General features: G+C 36.4%; 1 protein-coding gene across 5 annotated transcripts in view; it reads right to left on the reverse strand.

The window, feature by feature from the left end:
• DSCAM (DS cell adhesion molecule) overlaps positions 1 to 16,319 on the reverse strand; it is a 463,977-nt gene that overhangs the window by 104,470 nt on the left and 343,188 nt on the right. For all 5 annotated transcript variants that reach the window (XM_021405879.1, XM_021405906.1, XM_021405915.1 and 2 more), the window contains 2 exons: positions 3,533 to 3,729; positions 425 to 521 (listed from right to left, as the gene is read on the reverse strand). In XM_021405879.1, coding sequence (XP_021261554.1) covers positions 425 to 521; positions 3,533 to 3,729 — 294 coding nt within the window. The remainder of the gene's footprint in view (positions 1 to 424; positions 522 to 3,532; positions 3,730 to 16,319) is intronic.

The following is a 16,319-nucleotide window of genomic DNA, read 5'->3' on the forward strand; positions in this document are numbered from 1 at the left end:
CAGAAATAAAATCAGATTGTTTTTGTTTTATTGGGGTTTTCAGCACATTTGTTCCTTTGAAACAAATGCAACCCTCTATCCCTTCCCCCAAAAGTAACCCTGATATATCCACTCTTCCCACTGAAGATATTAGTTTTAAATATCTTTAGTAGATCATCAGCTAGTGTATTTAAGAAAAAAAACTCTGCTTATTAATTTGTACAGATCTAGAACGACTCTGAAGCTTATCCTTTGTTTTGATTTAATTTGTAATGCTGGAAAATGAGAGACCGAGCATCTTAATGCAGCTCCTCATTTCTTTGACAATGAGGAATACATTTAGTTAGGAACCAGGGTCTCCCTCCCCCAGCAGATTTCTGAGCATGGCATACACTTACTGTACTACAATAGCTGTGTATTTTTCCTTATGTTGTCCTCTTCCTACCTTGCACAGTGAGCTGAATTATTCCACGATCCTCTCCGTAAGAATTGATGGCATGGCAGGAAAAGAAGCCAGAATCTTCACGCACAGTTGGCAAAATCTATAGGTGGTTTGAAAAGAAGTGATTGATTGAACAACATGCAGAGAAAATAAACCAACAGCTTTTCTGTGTGGTGCAAGAAAAATTGTACAAACTGTTTTATTTGACAGTAGTAAATAGATATTGTATGTTATACACTTACATACATATGCACAGTAAAGCATCCAAAATACTAAGCCTTATCAAAACTAGCAACACTTGGGTTGAGGAAGCAGGCTATCAGCTCTGCATGTGTAGAGAGGAGTTGGAGCATCACCTATTCCTGTTGCTTCTCATTAGGAGCCTTGTTTCCAGTCACTCATAAGTTTGCCAAGCATTTAACAGTTGGCTGAAATTTTCCATACAAAATGGTGCCTCCTGCTGCCTCCAAAATTTTCTAGTTACTTCTGAAAATAATTCAAGTGGCTGAAGTCTGTGTGGAGGAAATAAAGGTTCAAACACTGCTGGTGAACCCTGCAGTATTCAGCAGGATGCCTCATAATAAAATTTGGGTGGTCTTTCTTTTCAATTTGTTATTTAACAACATAGAAAATTGTATTTTCTTTACATAAATGATCATAATGATATTTTTCTACAGGACCACTGCATCATTCATAGTACAGGAGAGAGAAGATTTTATAAATGATCAGATATTCCAAATGCCATTTTCTTATCGTTCAGTGTGCTCTCCACACTTTATTTACTGCACACAGTTCAAACTGTGCCCTGAAGATAGGCTTATTCATTCTCTCATAGCATTTTCTGTGCAATACTCATTTCAGAAACATGAGGGAATGTATTTTCATAAACCCTGACATCATGAAGAGTATTACCACCATTTTGTATGGGGAATTAAGGAACCAGACATATGATACTGTTTGTGGCTGCTTGATAAGTTGCCACTTATTAGCTCAGCCATGGTAACTCCTTGTGCTCTTTTATTCCTCAGCAAAGCCAAGGTAATATGAGTGCAACCCTTATTTACCACTGGCTAAAACAAAGGGATTTATTTCCCTCTTGCTATGAGGATATTGGAGAGTTACCATCTGAGATGTGGTGACTGCTCAGATAAGTTGCATATGTGGCTGAGTTTTAAGCTAGAAAAACAAAAAAAATTCAGAGCCCAATTTGATACATCTAGGGCCTTCTTTTCCCTCTCAGAGTCCTTAGCAATAAATAGCATTTCATGTGTTCATAACAGCTTCCTTTCAGTTAAGCTGCAGCTATGAGGGCTTAGTACTTCTGCAAATCAGACCCCAAGGGCTCAAGGCAAGTACCTAGAAAACAAAGAACACACAATTATTGGCCACCTGTGAAAAGTTTGGTTTCAATGATCAGCCTTGCATCACACAGTGTCTTTCATTACTCAACCCTAATTCAACTCCAGAGAAAATCCAAGTCATGCCTGACTGAGGCAGGGGTCCTGCAGAAAAAATAAAAGCTGAGTACACAACTAAAGATCACATCATCATGCACGCACAAAAAAGCACTGAATTAAAGGCTTCAAAGACAATCTTAATCCCAGCATTTTCTTATTTGAGAGCATTTGCTCTCTCAGAATTCAAAGGTTTTTGTGTGCAACAAGGATATGGATGTAGAATGCCACAACAATATACAACTGCTTCAGTAGAGAATTCACCAAGCAGGTCTCCAGCCTTCCAAGAATAGATATTGTTTTGCAAACAGGCACTATCCTATTACAATCAATATGGAATGAGGGCAGAGATGTCTACAGGTCCATTCTGTAATTAAATAGTGTACACAATGCAAATATACTAATATATACAAGTTTATACTTATCCTTCCTCGTAAAAATCAACGACAGATCTCCCTCACAGAGAGCAAAACCAAAATTTTACTGGATATCATCCAACACAAATTTTGACTAGCAAAGAAAAAGATACATCTTAAGAGTTAAAACAGAACCATCAGAGAGCTAGAGAATTACTTCTTTGAGCTTCTGAAAATGATTTTAGGAACATGGCAGAAAAATCAAGATATTTGATGAAGAATATATAGATTTTAGCAATTTATTTTTCATTTTCTAAAGCACATGTAAAAATATAAAGGAATGGACTGGAAACTTGCTTGTGCAGGCAAGTTCAAATTTGAGTGTAAAAAGTTGTATCCCAGTAAACTGAGGGCAACATCATAAACCCTCCCATTGTAAGTGACAGCAGAACAGCAAGAGTTTCCTCTGCATTGACAGCATCTAGGGGGGGGTTAACTCCACAAATCAGCAGTGCTACTCATGTACTTCCTCAAAGTAACCAACATAAACCATTTAGGAGTTCACAGAGCATCACATACAGATTTATCAGTCAAGTCAAGATGCATGCTTGCCACATCACCAAAGACCTGTGTGTGAGAGAAGCAGAAGTGAAGATGCAGATTATGACCACTTGCTAAGTGGCTTGGTGACTTCTGCTACTGTATATGATGAGTGTCAAATACTACTGGTAGCTGTAGATAGATTACTTATCTATGTGTCTTTTCCTTCTATCTCACTTTGAGTCTGATGACTAACCTGACTTTGTAAAATGGTAGTTCACAAGCCCCACAAAGTGAAAGAGAGGGAGGAAAAAAAAAGTACTTCAGAAGACAGCATTTTCATATCAGAACAGCTTAATGATTTTGGTGAAGATGAGCCTGATGTACATTGGACTAGCGGTCAGATATTCATTAAGCGCTTATTGGCAGAGTACTCAAAATTGAGCCATGACACCCTAAGGAAGGACAAGCCAAGGCGTTAGCCGTATTGCTGCAGAGACAAAGTATGGTGGGGGCTGTGAGTCAGGCTTGTTCTCTCACTGGCTCTGGAGAATGAGAAAATGGGGATGGGGATTGATTTTCCTGGGAGCTGGGATGCAGACATTTCCTCTACCTCCTCTTGGTGGCCTAGCTCTTCAAGGCTGTGCCATGGATGGGGCTCTGTCCTTCTAGGACAGAAGTAGCTGTGCATCCCCATCAGAATAAAACCAGCCAACAATCTCACACATGTAAACGAGTCACGAGTCACTTTATTTTCTTACCTGTAGAGTAGAGATCACTTCGTCTCCAACTTCCTTGGTGGAAACAAGGTAACGGGACATTTCAGGGTTAATGATTCGGTCCTCTTTCTCCCAGCGTACTATGATGGGTTTCTCTCCGTGTGCTGTGCAGCTCATCTCCTTCTTTTGACCTTGCGTTGCCAGGGTGGTGTTTGGATAGGAAGTTATCATAGCCGGAACTAAAATCAGACAAAGCAACAAAGATGGCTTTTCAGTGAGATATCCTGACAGTGTTGGCCTTCCATTCTGGGTCTCATTCAGTCTGTTCATATTTGACCAGATGGTCAAAGACATGAGAAAGGATTTTACTTTTACTTTTAGGTGAGAAATTTTTTAGAGTGAAGATGAGCCTCAAAGGGAACTTAGCAGAGAGGAGCTGGGACTGGACAGTGTGGCTACAGAGACAGAAGATGAACATCCAAACAAAATCTGGTTCCATTAATTTTGCTGCCCACAGGACAATTTGTACCATGATTAAAATATGCACAGCACCTAAAACTATTGTAAATAATAAGCATTCAGAAATGGAGCCAATAAAGAACTGATATAAATTTCTTATTCCTTCTGGAGAGGCAGTCATATTATTTTACGTTCATCACAAATGTGCACAAAGCTAACAGAAAGTACATTTACTTGTTTTATTTGCTGACAGATATATGCTCTATCCTTGTGCATGACAGTAACAGCCTATCGAAATGAGGGCTCCAATAAGCCAGGAGATGTACAAAAAGAAAAGAGAGACTCTGCACCAAAGGACTTACAGGCCACGTGTGTGCTGAGCACAGAACTAAACCGTACTGAACTGCAAGTATAATTAAACTGAAAACAAATCTAATTTGGTTTGTGTTTAATACATCTGAAAGATAGTTGTAGAATCTGCAGAACAGTTGAGACATAATTGTCAATTTCACTAACCATTCAGAAATCTATAATTGTTTAAGTTTTAAAGCACTCTCTTGCCTAACAAGAAAAATCTAAGTATTTTCATATTTAGCAATGATCATTCATTTTTTTAAACAAGATGGTCTCTTTGATGTCCTCAGCTGTCTTTTTCTTACCATTTAATTTGTCCACCAATTAATCGCTGTTAGGCATTTGTGAAAAGGAAAAAACAAAGTCTCCAAGTCTGTCTTTTAGTTATGATCTTTTATCTGCTTGGGAGAATCTAGAAAGCCCTTGATAACATTCTGAACTGCTCTCCCCTAAATGTATCGGTCCACTCCTTTCAAAGTCTTTGAAGTGGACGTAAAAAAGACTGTTTACTAAGCTCTTGCACTGCAGGACAGCCTGCTGAAGTAGCTCTATAATACTTATTTTTATGCATGAACACTTGCCTCTCCTTATCACAACTTACTCCATCTGAACTTCCCTGGATCTCAATTTTAAGAAGACGGCATTGGTAGAGAAGCTGGTCTGAGACCTTCTCAGTTCTTCCTCCTGCATAAATTGTGTCTACTGCTACCAGACAGCAAAAAAAAATAATAATAATCCTTATTTAAATGAATTACTATAATTTCTATTTTGATATGTTAATATTTGGTGGCATGACCTTTTCACATGTCAGAGCTACTGATGCTTGAATATGACAATATGTCAGGATGCAGCCATTTCTGTACAAAGGACTCCTGAACCATAATAAACTGATTTAAAAATTATCAGGGCTGCAGAGCTGTGGGTTAGAATTATGAATGGGATCTAATTACAGGAAAAATACTTAGGAAAGTCACGTGTAAGACATGAGGCTCTTCAGGCAGTGATGTAAATTAGTGACAATGTATGTCTTGTTTGACTATGTTGCTATTATATACCAATTAGTTTTGTCAAAGAAAAGCATTAGAAGAGAAGAAATAATGAATGATCAGAACAGAAAATTAGAACAAGTCTGATACCATCTTCTAGAGAATGGAAATAGCTTCAGTTTTATTGAATTCTTTCCAGGTACTGATATTCACAACAAGGGTATGAGAAAGGCGCTTTCTGGGGACATCATCTTTTTGTGTTTGAACTAAGAAACCACTAGATCTCAATAGTTATCAGTTTGTGGGCCCCATATACATAGGTATGCGCACTGGAATATATCTGCCTTCATCTGCAACAGTTAAACTAGACCAATATATTCCTTTATGCAGTAAGAGACCCAATTCAGATGAGTGGCAGGTTATTAAAGAATCCACATTACCATCATTAGTTTTTGTCACCCCATTTCTTTCTTCCCTAATCTTTCAGGCTTACATGTCTCTTACTTCTTCATTTACAGCACTTCTGCACATCTCCCTCATTTTCCCTCAATGCAACACATTCCAGTTCCCTTCAGCTCTCCACCTTCTTCCTAATGCAACCTCCTCATGTTCTCACAGGCTTCCAAACCCCCACAGACACATTTTCTTTCTCCAGCCTCATTTCCCTTCCCTAATGAAGTCTTTCCAACATCTCAAGTGCCCTAACTTACATATTTTGTCTAAAATTGCAGTCTTCTTTCCCATCAGTTCCTTTCTACTTATCTACTACTCCAAATATCCCGTTGCCCTCTAGTGATGAAGGGAGCATGCACTTAGCCTATTCTGAACCTTTCTCCCTACAAGGCACCTGAGCACATAGGGTGCTCCTGCCTCATGGGAGGAGGTCTCAGCATTTTGAGCAGGTGAGCCTTGCACTGGCAGATTTAGCTTCCTCCTTCTTCTCAGGTATCAACACACTGTGTACCCCATCAAAAAAATTGGCATGCTGGAACTGAATTTAAATCCCAAGGACCTTGAGGAGTCTGTCTCAGAGACTTCTGCACATTCCAGTCTCCTAAAAACGTGTCTACCAAGAGTCCCCTCATGGGAAACTACCAAATGAAACGCCATAACCATCTTGCTTCCTTTTTAAAAAAACAGAGGCTGGATGATGAAGTTCAATTTCTTTTCCAACAAACTTTTTTAATAAGAACAGCATAAAAATGCATAAAGAAAGATGACTTCATTCTTCAGATGCAGCTTTATCCCTACTTATCCTTCCCTTCCTGTCACATAATCTTCCACACTGATTCCTTATTGCCATAGCAATGCCTCAAAGCTAAATATTTCCCCTTCCTCAAAAGCTAATTTTTCACTCTTCACAATTTATCTCCAATGGTCCTAAATCATAAGCTCTTCTTTTTATCTTCCTCTATGTCAAAAGATTTCTGGTAACAAAGCCATGTTCCCAAGGATATTTTAGGCAATGTATTTCTTCATCCTCCAACTATCTTTAATCAAATTACTGATGCAAATAACTGAGTTAAATATACTGCCTCTTTACTGACAAAATAATCTAGAAAACTGTAAACAAGCAAACTGAATCTATGTATGAGATATTCTCCTAGTACGTCTTAAAAAGAATTTCAGTGAATGCATTTGGAAGTATACTGAGATTATTTAGGTGCCATAGAATGTGGATCCTCTCATATTCTTTCAAACACACACACGTACATTGATATGTATTTATGTAAGCAAGTTTTGGAAAGGAAGGTAATGTTGCTGTGCGTGTGCAAGTATCATGTTCCAGAATTTTGAAGTAGATTTTCCAATGGGACAAAATAATCCAAGTCTCTTTCCTTCAGGGTTCTCCACATCTTTCTCTGAAGCATGCCAGGTGGAACTGGCCAATAATAAAGGTGGCCTATTGGACAAAATAGAAGATACCGTTTACAATTATGGTGATTTCCATTTCAAAGACAGCAGCATTAATCAAGGATTTCTGTATTTAAAGATGGGCTTCCATATGGAAAGCTGAATTGTCTACCCATTTTCCCAGTTCAACCCATTAACTTCCCCTTGTGTCAACCTTGTAGGGAGTAACCCAATTGTTTTACCCTATTAACAACTTCATTATTAAAAATCAAAGTGCAAAATTCAGGAGTGGGGATTACTCTTAATAATCATGGAAGTGTTTTACACAAAATAAAAACTTCTTATTCAACTCTGAAAGAAAATCAAATCTGGACCTTTCCCGAGATTAAGTAAAAATTCTTTAATTTGCCTTTTTATTTTCTGCTTTTGCAGAATGTTTTACCAGGAACTGAGTGCAAATAAAAATGAAAACATTTAATTATCTTTCAATTTGTAATTAAACAATAAATTTTCAAGCAGCACCCTTAAATGATTCTAGGACTGACTGAAGTTCTCCATATGTTTAAGAACTACTGCTATCTGCAGTTACCAAATGGTAATTTTTCTAGCAACTTTGTTGTGGTGAGGAGAGGAATACAACACAGACAACAGCACAATTGATGGGAGATGTCATGTGACACTGTACAATGTGTTTTGAGATGTTTTAAAAGTTAGATTGCTGCCCTTATCCAAAAATTAATGAAGATCAAATATGCTCTTGAAAATGGAAAAGAAGAAGCAGAGGAATAAATGGACACGGACATAACTGAACACAGTTAGACTTCGAGTGTGCTTGATAACTGACCTGTCCTGGCTGTTGCCAGTGATGCAATTCCTGGCATATCAATGTGTCTCACCATATCTCCACAGAACAATAGAATCATAGAATAATCAAGTTGGAAGTGATTCACAAGGATCATGGACTCCTACCCATGGCTCCACAGAGGACCACCCAAAAATCAAACCCTTTGTCTGAGAGCACTGTCCAAACACTTCTTAAGCTCTGACAGGCGTGGGGACAACTGCCCCGAGGAGCTTGTTCCAGTGCCCAATCACTCTCGCAGTGAAGAATTCTTTCCTTATATCCAATCTGATCCTCCACTTCTCCTAGTCTTAGAATTTCTGCACTGGCTGAGTGTAGCTCCCACGGAACTTAGCTTCTTCACTGGAGCATGCTTGAACTGGCCAATATGAGGTCTGACAGCACCCATCCATGGAGTAGCCCTGCTCCCAGCTCCATAGAGTGGAAATGCCTATCACTGTGGTACGATCCATCTTGCAAGCATCTCTGCCAATCTAGTCATCAAAGATCTCCTCAACAGAAAGAAAGATTTCTAGAATGGTATTCATCTAACCAGGTGAACTGTGTCTTGAAAAGTGCCCTTTACACTGATTGTTCAGGAACCTGCAATGTCTTGCTCAGGTGCAGAGATGTGCTCTAATGATGGATGATAAACTCCACCTGCTTTTCTTGTACAGCTAGAGATAGAGAACCATGGTTTCTAATAGTTTAACAACCTCATGGATGAGGATAGGAATTTGGGTAAGAGAAAGCTGGTCTAAAGTTGAATTGAATTGTATTGAAAAAAAATGATTTTCAATTCCAATTTAATATTTAAGTCAAATTTAGCACACTGGTCTAATACAATGAGAATATGCTTCTGTCCATGACACACAAAAAATTCCTTCTTTCCCAGTCCATTTTTGCTTGGGTAAAGAAAGCTCATAAAAATAAATTACTTACATTTAAAGGGTCAAGCTCTCACACTATAATTACTTGTTTTCTATTTATTACCTTATTTTAAAATGTAGTAGACTTCTACAAGACAATTAGTGAATATCTAGAATTCTTAACTTCATCTTTCCTCTTCAGTTGTGACATTTTTGCTTACTTAAGTAGCATCTCTCCAGAATTCAAACAGTTCACTGAAACTGGCAGAAAATTTTCAATCAATGGGATGGTTTAATGGAACTTTAATTTAAGCACATAGATTCTTGTCAAAACTGTGACCTCTATAGCAGGTGAAAATATTGCTCTTAGCCCTTGTCCTCATCCTCAAAATGAAAGCACACAGCATGTCCCAAAGGGTGAAAGAATGTTAACACAAAAGTTGGCATCCAATTTTTTGAATGTAAATTTATTTCAGAAAAATAATGAATGCATAATTAATTTCCTTCCTCCAGTTTTTCTTCAACTTCTGTTTTTATTAATGAGATACTGAAAATTAGTAAAGCAAATAATAAAAATGTGTCTTCTTTCAATAGTCAGTAATTTTAAACATGAATTTCATGTTTGTGACCCAGTCATATTCCTTTACTGTGAAACTTCTCACAGACATATTATTTCAGGATAAATACTTTTAAAAATTCAATCTCAAATATCTAAATATTTCATGAAAGTGAATTTTGAATGCATATTTTATTCTGTTGCTTAGAATTAGTAATGAATTTGTTGTCTAAGCAATGCAACTCTCAAATAGAAATACTACTTAGCTAAGTCAACAAGTTACTAAATAATCAATACAGTATACATTTCAAAATCAAAAAGCAAATCCTTTGAAATTAATTACAGCTGAAGTTTCAAACTAGGAAAAATAGTTTCAAACACATAAACCTGAGAATTTTTAGGAGAAAAGGAAAAAAAATGATGAATTAATGTGACAGGCTGAATTATTTATTCCATGTTAGTTTCAGGACTCTACAGTATACATTACATAAATCCAGACAATTTATTGATGAATATATTTCTATTCCTTTTTTTTTTTTTTTTTTTAAATAAAGCAAACCAAATCAAATGACCTTTTACTCCCAACCTGCCCTAAAAGGAGTACTACTGACTTTTCATTAGCAACTTTTACCTGAACAGATTTCTGGAAAGTAGGCAAGAGCTTCATTAACAGTTCTACAGCAAAATTTTTGAAAGTGCAGTATGAAAAAAAAAAAAACCAGTACTTGTCAAGAAAACTGTGCACAATAGAAACCACATCTTTATATTTAGTGAATAGTGACAACTATGAGAATTAGGACAAGTAAATTATAGAGAGAAAGTAAACATGGGCATGATCAGCCCACGTCCCAGCTATCTAAGTTTGCATTACAAGACCCATATCCAAACATGAGATTCTGCAGTATGTAAAAACTGCATTACCAGAACATTAAGTATCCCTACAAGGTAAATCTTCAAAAAAATTGTGAAAGAATATATCACCAAGTGGGAATGAATAAGGATTCTATTCACTGTAACAGATGATTTCAGCTAGCTATTCCACTGATATAAACAAAGTTACTTTGATTGTAAGTATTATTCAAACATGCATTTCCAAGCTAGAATAGGCCTTGTTTGATGATAAGCTTTAATAAGAATGACAATGATGTCTCGAGTACTTGGCAGCTTCACCAGCGCCTCACGATCTGATTGAATATGTCAGGGTAAAGGCTGTGAACATTTAGGGTTCATATCTTATTCACTCAGAAACAGTTTCAGGTCATATTATAGAAAAAGAAGTTGATTTATTTTGCATGACAACTATGAATTTTAACCAAAAGACACATTAATAAAATAAAAAAGGCCTTTTCTCTCAAACCGCAGAGGCAATTCTTCCCTCTTCCTGAGGTCTTTTCTTGCATTAGTTTTATGTTTGTATAGTGCAAACTGCTGTCTTCAAGTAATACACGTGAGACCAGCAGCTGCTTACATTTTTCAGTCTTTCCTTTGACTTTGACATGGTACCAAAATGAATGCAACTTTCTTTTGCATTGTCATGCACCTTCAATTCCCATTTTGTCTAACTGTACTTCCTAAAAACCAAGAGAAAGAAAATGGAAAATGATAAGCTGACAGCTTTGTTCCCTGCAGTCAGTTATAGCAAAAGCCTGTGGAAATTTGTGACAAATTATTGTAATCCACATGAGGCACTGGAAAATCAGTATTCTCGGAGGCTGTCTAATTGTCAAGAAAAATAAGTGATCGAAGATTTATAAAAAATATAAATACATTAACAAGTATAGAATTTTTATTTATGAAAATTTAGACTAAGACCATCTTCTTTCACAGTAAAGTGATGGACAGTCTTATCACCATCATCATTACTGAAAAGTATGGATGCCTAAAAATTTATTTTAGAAATATGCATCGATTAAGTATACATTTCTAGGGTAACTTTCTGTTCCAGATCAATTAATATCTTTCTTTATCCTGCATAAAAGTCAGATTGTAAAGTGCAGGACTGTTAGAACAGTTAAAACTGGCAATATATAATTTTAGATATTTTCTCCAGTGCTTTGATCTTAAATTGAATTCAGTCTGACATCAAGACAGCATCAAGTTTTAATGTTAATGAGAGGGCTATTGCTACTGCAATTGTAAAGTACAGTGGTCTAATTTTTTGAGACTTCCTGAACACAAACCAGTAAAAACCAGAGACTGTGGAATGACATGGAATCATGGGGGAGCACTCATTTTCTTAGAATTTGTTATTCTTTAAACTTTCTATTTGTGCTCTTTCATGACAAATAGCTGAACAGTTTAGAGGTTGTTTTTGTTGCTGTAGTGTTAGGGTTTGGTTTTTTTTTTTCGTTTTTTTTTTTTTTTTGCTTTATTTTGTAGGATTTTTTTTTTTTTTAAGACAGAATATCACTGGAAAACATGAGCTTTGATCAGGATATATTTTATGACCCGGTAATTCTCATGATTCTTTTATGTATTGGAAGCTGTGAAGTGACATGTGTATATGTCCCTCCTAGTGGAAGAGAAGCTAGCATTAATTGAGGTATTGATGGGTTTAAATGAAGCAGAAACAAGCTGAGAAACTCTGGCTACAACAAAAATGAGTACTGGTGAGCAGTGCATGCTGGGACATTAATGGTTTTCATTCGCTGCTCATTCATGCAAGTAAGTGTACTTTTAAGCATGGTGACTTGGGTCTATAGCAGCACAGTTCTGAGCTAAAAAGCCATGAAATACTATCTGCTGATGTATAAGAAAGTGAGCTCTGGTAGAACTAGTCTTGCCTGACCTTCCTGATGAACTGCATTTTTATTGACTGGATAGCTGCAGATATCCCAGTAGCATCTGATACTCTGATGATGGGGACAAAACTCACAGACATTAAAATCAGCAAGGTACTGTCTATATATTAAGGTAGGCATCTGCTATACAAATACATTAAAATAAAACATAAATTAAAAGGATACATATTCTGCACATTAATACTATCAGAAAGGTGTTATGCCATTGTTTATATATACAAAATCATTCACATATGTGTGGAAGTAGTTCACAGAATTAGGCAGTTCCATTCATCTCAAACTCACCTCAGGTGGTTACTTAGGATGTCAATAAATGCTGCTCTTTTTAGGAAAGATGGGAAAGGAGATTCAACTGGGGAGAAGAAACTAATAGAAATTAAAATAATAATAGAAACTTTTTAGGCATAATAGAAATTTTTAGGCATTTATTTTAATGGATATTAATCTGGTTTTTCCAGTTAAAATTCCAATATTTACCCTCTGTCACAGAGATCATCAGGGAACGGTGTGTGAATGGTCTAACCACCTATGGACAATTAGCTCCATTTGTTGCTTAAAAAAACCCACAAACGTGATTCACGATCTACTCTATCTTTTATCTTTCTCTGTGAGGTCTGTTATCTACTTTGGCTGCTCAACTTGCCAGAAGTTTCTACACGGAAAACAGATCTCTTCAGCTGGTCAGAAAAAGAAGAATTTTTTAAATACATGTCTTATGGAAAGAAGGAACTGCTAGTATCAAAGACCTAGAAGGGCTTAAGTAAACACAGTATTTATAGAGTAAATATATTCAATATAATACTTCTGTGAGTTACATGTACCCATAAACAAGCAGCCATTCTTAAGAGCATAACATCAGAAAGGTAAAATCTCACTTGTTTCAAATAACTCTAAAGTTAGGACCCCACTTGGGGAATTTTTTGTGCTATGAAGTTTTTTTTGAAACCTAAAGGCTGCCTTTCCACTGAGGATTTTGAGACTGAACAATTATTAAAGTTTCCAGACAAAGGCAGCAGCTGACAAGTTGGCTTCAGTACCCAAATGTCTTAGACCCTAATTTGAACTAGGGTTATGGCTATTTTGGCTTATTCAGAGGGACCAATATGCTCATCCAGCTGTGAACCAAAGAACAGGTGCAAAGGATTTTTAAAGCCTAATTTTATGCTGCTATTCCCGATATTGACACTATCTTGCTATATGACTGGTAACTGTCATGTTAACATGTCCTGTGTAACTGGGGTCAAGGGGTTTGTGTGTGTTTGTGTTTACATGTATGTATGAGTCAAAAACAGAGAATTACTTTGAATACCTGGAAATGAAGAAAAAGCAACCATCTTGGTCTCTTTCCCTTGACCTTCAGCTGTCCTATGGACTTCTCTTTTCAATATTGTCTTAAAAAAAAAGTTCCTATTTCTCTGGAAACCATGTTTACCCTTTGGCCAAGGGAAGGCATCATAAATTCTAGTGTTTCGGGCAGGAGTAAATTATAGCCATCCATCTCCTGAACAAAGCACATGGCATGGGGGGCTGCAGGTCACTTGCCTCCACAGTATCTTCCGACAGCACAGATGTAGTAAGAAGTTCAAGGGACTTGGTCTATTTTTTCCTTCACATCAAATTTCGAATGAATAGGATCTCCCATTCCCTCTTTCACATAGAGCAGAAGTCAAAATGGCAGTGATGATAATGCAAAAGAAGAAGGAAGTAATGATGCTAAGCACAGATTCACATTCTCTGCAATGGATGTTGAATATAATAAATGAAGCAGCTGGTTACATGGTCAACATAAAATATATATATTTAACCAGATTGTGTTTTCTGTTTAAAACAGAAATAGATTTCTGTTTTAATCACATCCATAAAATACATACATATTGTGAATAAGATCTAACTTTGTTGTGTAAATTATTCAATTATCTTGACAAAGAGTTTGGCTCTAGGATATCAAGGAGTTTTAAGTGCTAGTACAGAACAACCAAGTGTAGAAACACCAGGCTTCTGTTTTTTGTTTTTATTTTTTTATATTATATTCCTTTATAAAAGGAAAAATCTCTTACAATGGAATATCATGAGGCTACACAATACATAACAACCTTACTAGTCACATACAGAGGGAGGTCTTACCTCCAGGTTTTATAGGGGTCTTGTTTATTCTATGACACATTTTAGAGTTTCTTGTAAGTTGGAAAGAATCTTTTTGGAACCAGTTCTGTTGGTACTTTGGACTGTCATATATCTGTCAGAAAAGAGTTGATTTCTTCAATCCAAAACACTGTATAGGAATGTGCTCTCTTCGGGGAAATTGCTGAAATGGGTTTGCTAGCTCAGTATTCAATTGATGGTTATAACAAAAGAAAAAGAGACTACAAACACGCAGAGTAAGCAATACAGTCAAGCTTATTTAAAGATACAACCTTGAATCAAAATGCCTCTGCCTCTCCCTCCCCTTTCTCTGCTTTACTAGCATGACGAACTATTTATTCAAACATGGACAAAGTCAATAACATAAAGTGAAACAAGGCAGACAAAAACTGTTAGTTCATTATCTTCAAGTACTTCAAGTAATATTTAATTATATGTGCAAAACAAAAGATTTCCCAAAACAGACACTGAAAAATACTCACCACACTATAGCTTGTAAGTTGGCTGTAAGAATACCAAGATGTGAGACTAGCCAAGCAAGGCTTTGAAAACTGCATCTAATCACTTTCTTGGGATACTCTCTTGCTTTTTATGACTGCATGGAAAGAAAGGGTTTTCTTATGTCCCTGACTATAGTGCAGTGCCCTACTTCTTGTACTGGCTTTATAAGAGGTAAACTGAAAATGGAGGAAATCCAGGTTGAAATGAAAATCTCATCCTGCTGTGAGGTCCCTGAATCTCGTTTGATGCTATAGGTGGCATCAACCTCCAAGCTCCACAGCTCCTGATTCAGCCTTTATTACCACCTACTTGAGGAAGATTCATAGTTAGCCATGGCTAGTCTGGTCCACCAGAGCCTGGTTCTTGGACATTAATTTACAAATGAATTCTGCTGGTGGTGAGTCAATAAGGCCAATGGCTTAAGCACTTCAACTTTTTTAAATTGTGGAAACACTATTATAAACAATAGAGTTACTTGTCTTATAAAAACTATGGCATAGGCACAGAAATGGTACAATTTGTTTCATGACTCTGTACTGCTGCTTGATCTACTCCAGGTATTTTCGAGAAATGAGATTTAGTTAGAGGTTATATAACACAGTGAAATCAGTAAAAATGTGTATCACAGTTCTTAACTTTCACAAAATACATTCCTGACTTTTTCATTTGTTCCATAAGGAACTGAAAAATTAGCTTTGTGAAATAAAATATGAAGTACAAGGTTGTGGTATTAAGGAATCAGAGGCAAAAAAATCTCTTTTCTATCATAAAATAGTTTTCACTAATTTCTATTCAGCTTCTAGTTTAATTACTCTCCCCATAGATGATTGCTTCTAGGTTTCTTGCTAAGAACAGACAGCATGATTGATGGATAGGGCGCAATCTAATGTTGTATACTCATGCTACTCCTCATTTGCAAACAACTACTCAAACCTAGGTTGGTTTTTTTTTTTTTTTTTCTGGTAGCTTCTTGTTAAATCAGATTACTAATATCCCATCAAAAACATCTGAGATTTTATCTTGAGAATCACTTGCAGTTTACTGCTTTCTGTGAACTCATAGAAAATCTGTCTGTTCTTTGAAATTTGACAGAAGAATTCCTTAAAGAAGAACTGTACTTTTGTCTCATAATATTTCACTAAGATTTCAGAATTGAAAGATGCTAAAAAAAAAGTATCTAATTTTCACTTGCATTACTAGTAAGATAAATGAAAATAATATTAGGATTGGTGCCAAACTAATGAGTGAATATGAATGTTTTAAAAAAGTAGGTGCTGTCACCGTGAAAGCAGCTGTAACTATGACTTTAAATTTAAAAACATAGATTCTTGTATCGTCTCAACTACCTATGCAAAGAAAAGGGCAGTAAAGCAGACTGCTCCCCAACAACAATTTCTTTCTTTCTTTCTTTCTTTCTTCCTTTCTTCCTTTCTTCCTTTCTTCCTTTCTTCCTTTCTTCCTTTCTT

Source organism: Numida meleagris, chromosome 1 (assembly GCF_002078875.1).
Source record: "Numida meleagris isolate 19003 breed g44 Domestic line chromosome 1, NumMel1.0, whole genome shotgun sequence".
Lineage (NCBI taxonomy): Eukaryota > Metazoa > Chordata > Aves > Galliformes > Numididae > Numida > Numida meleagris.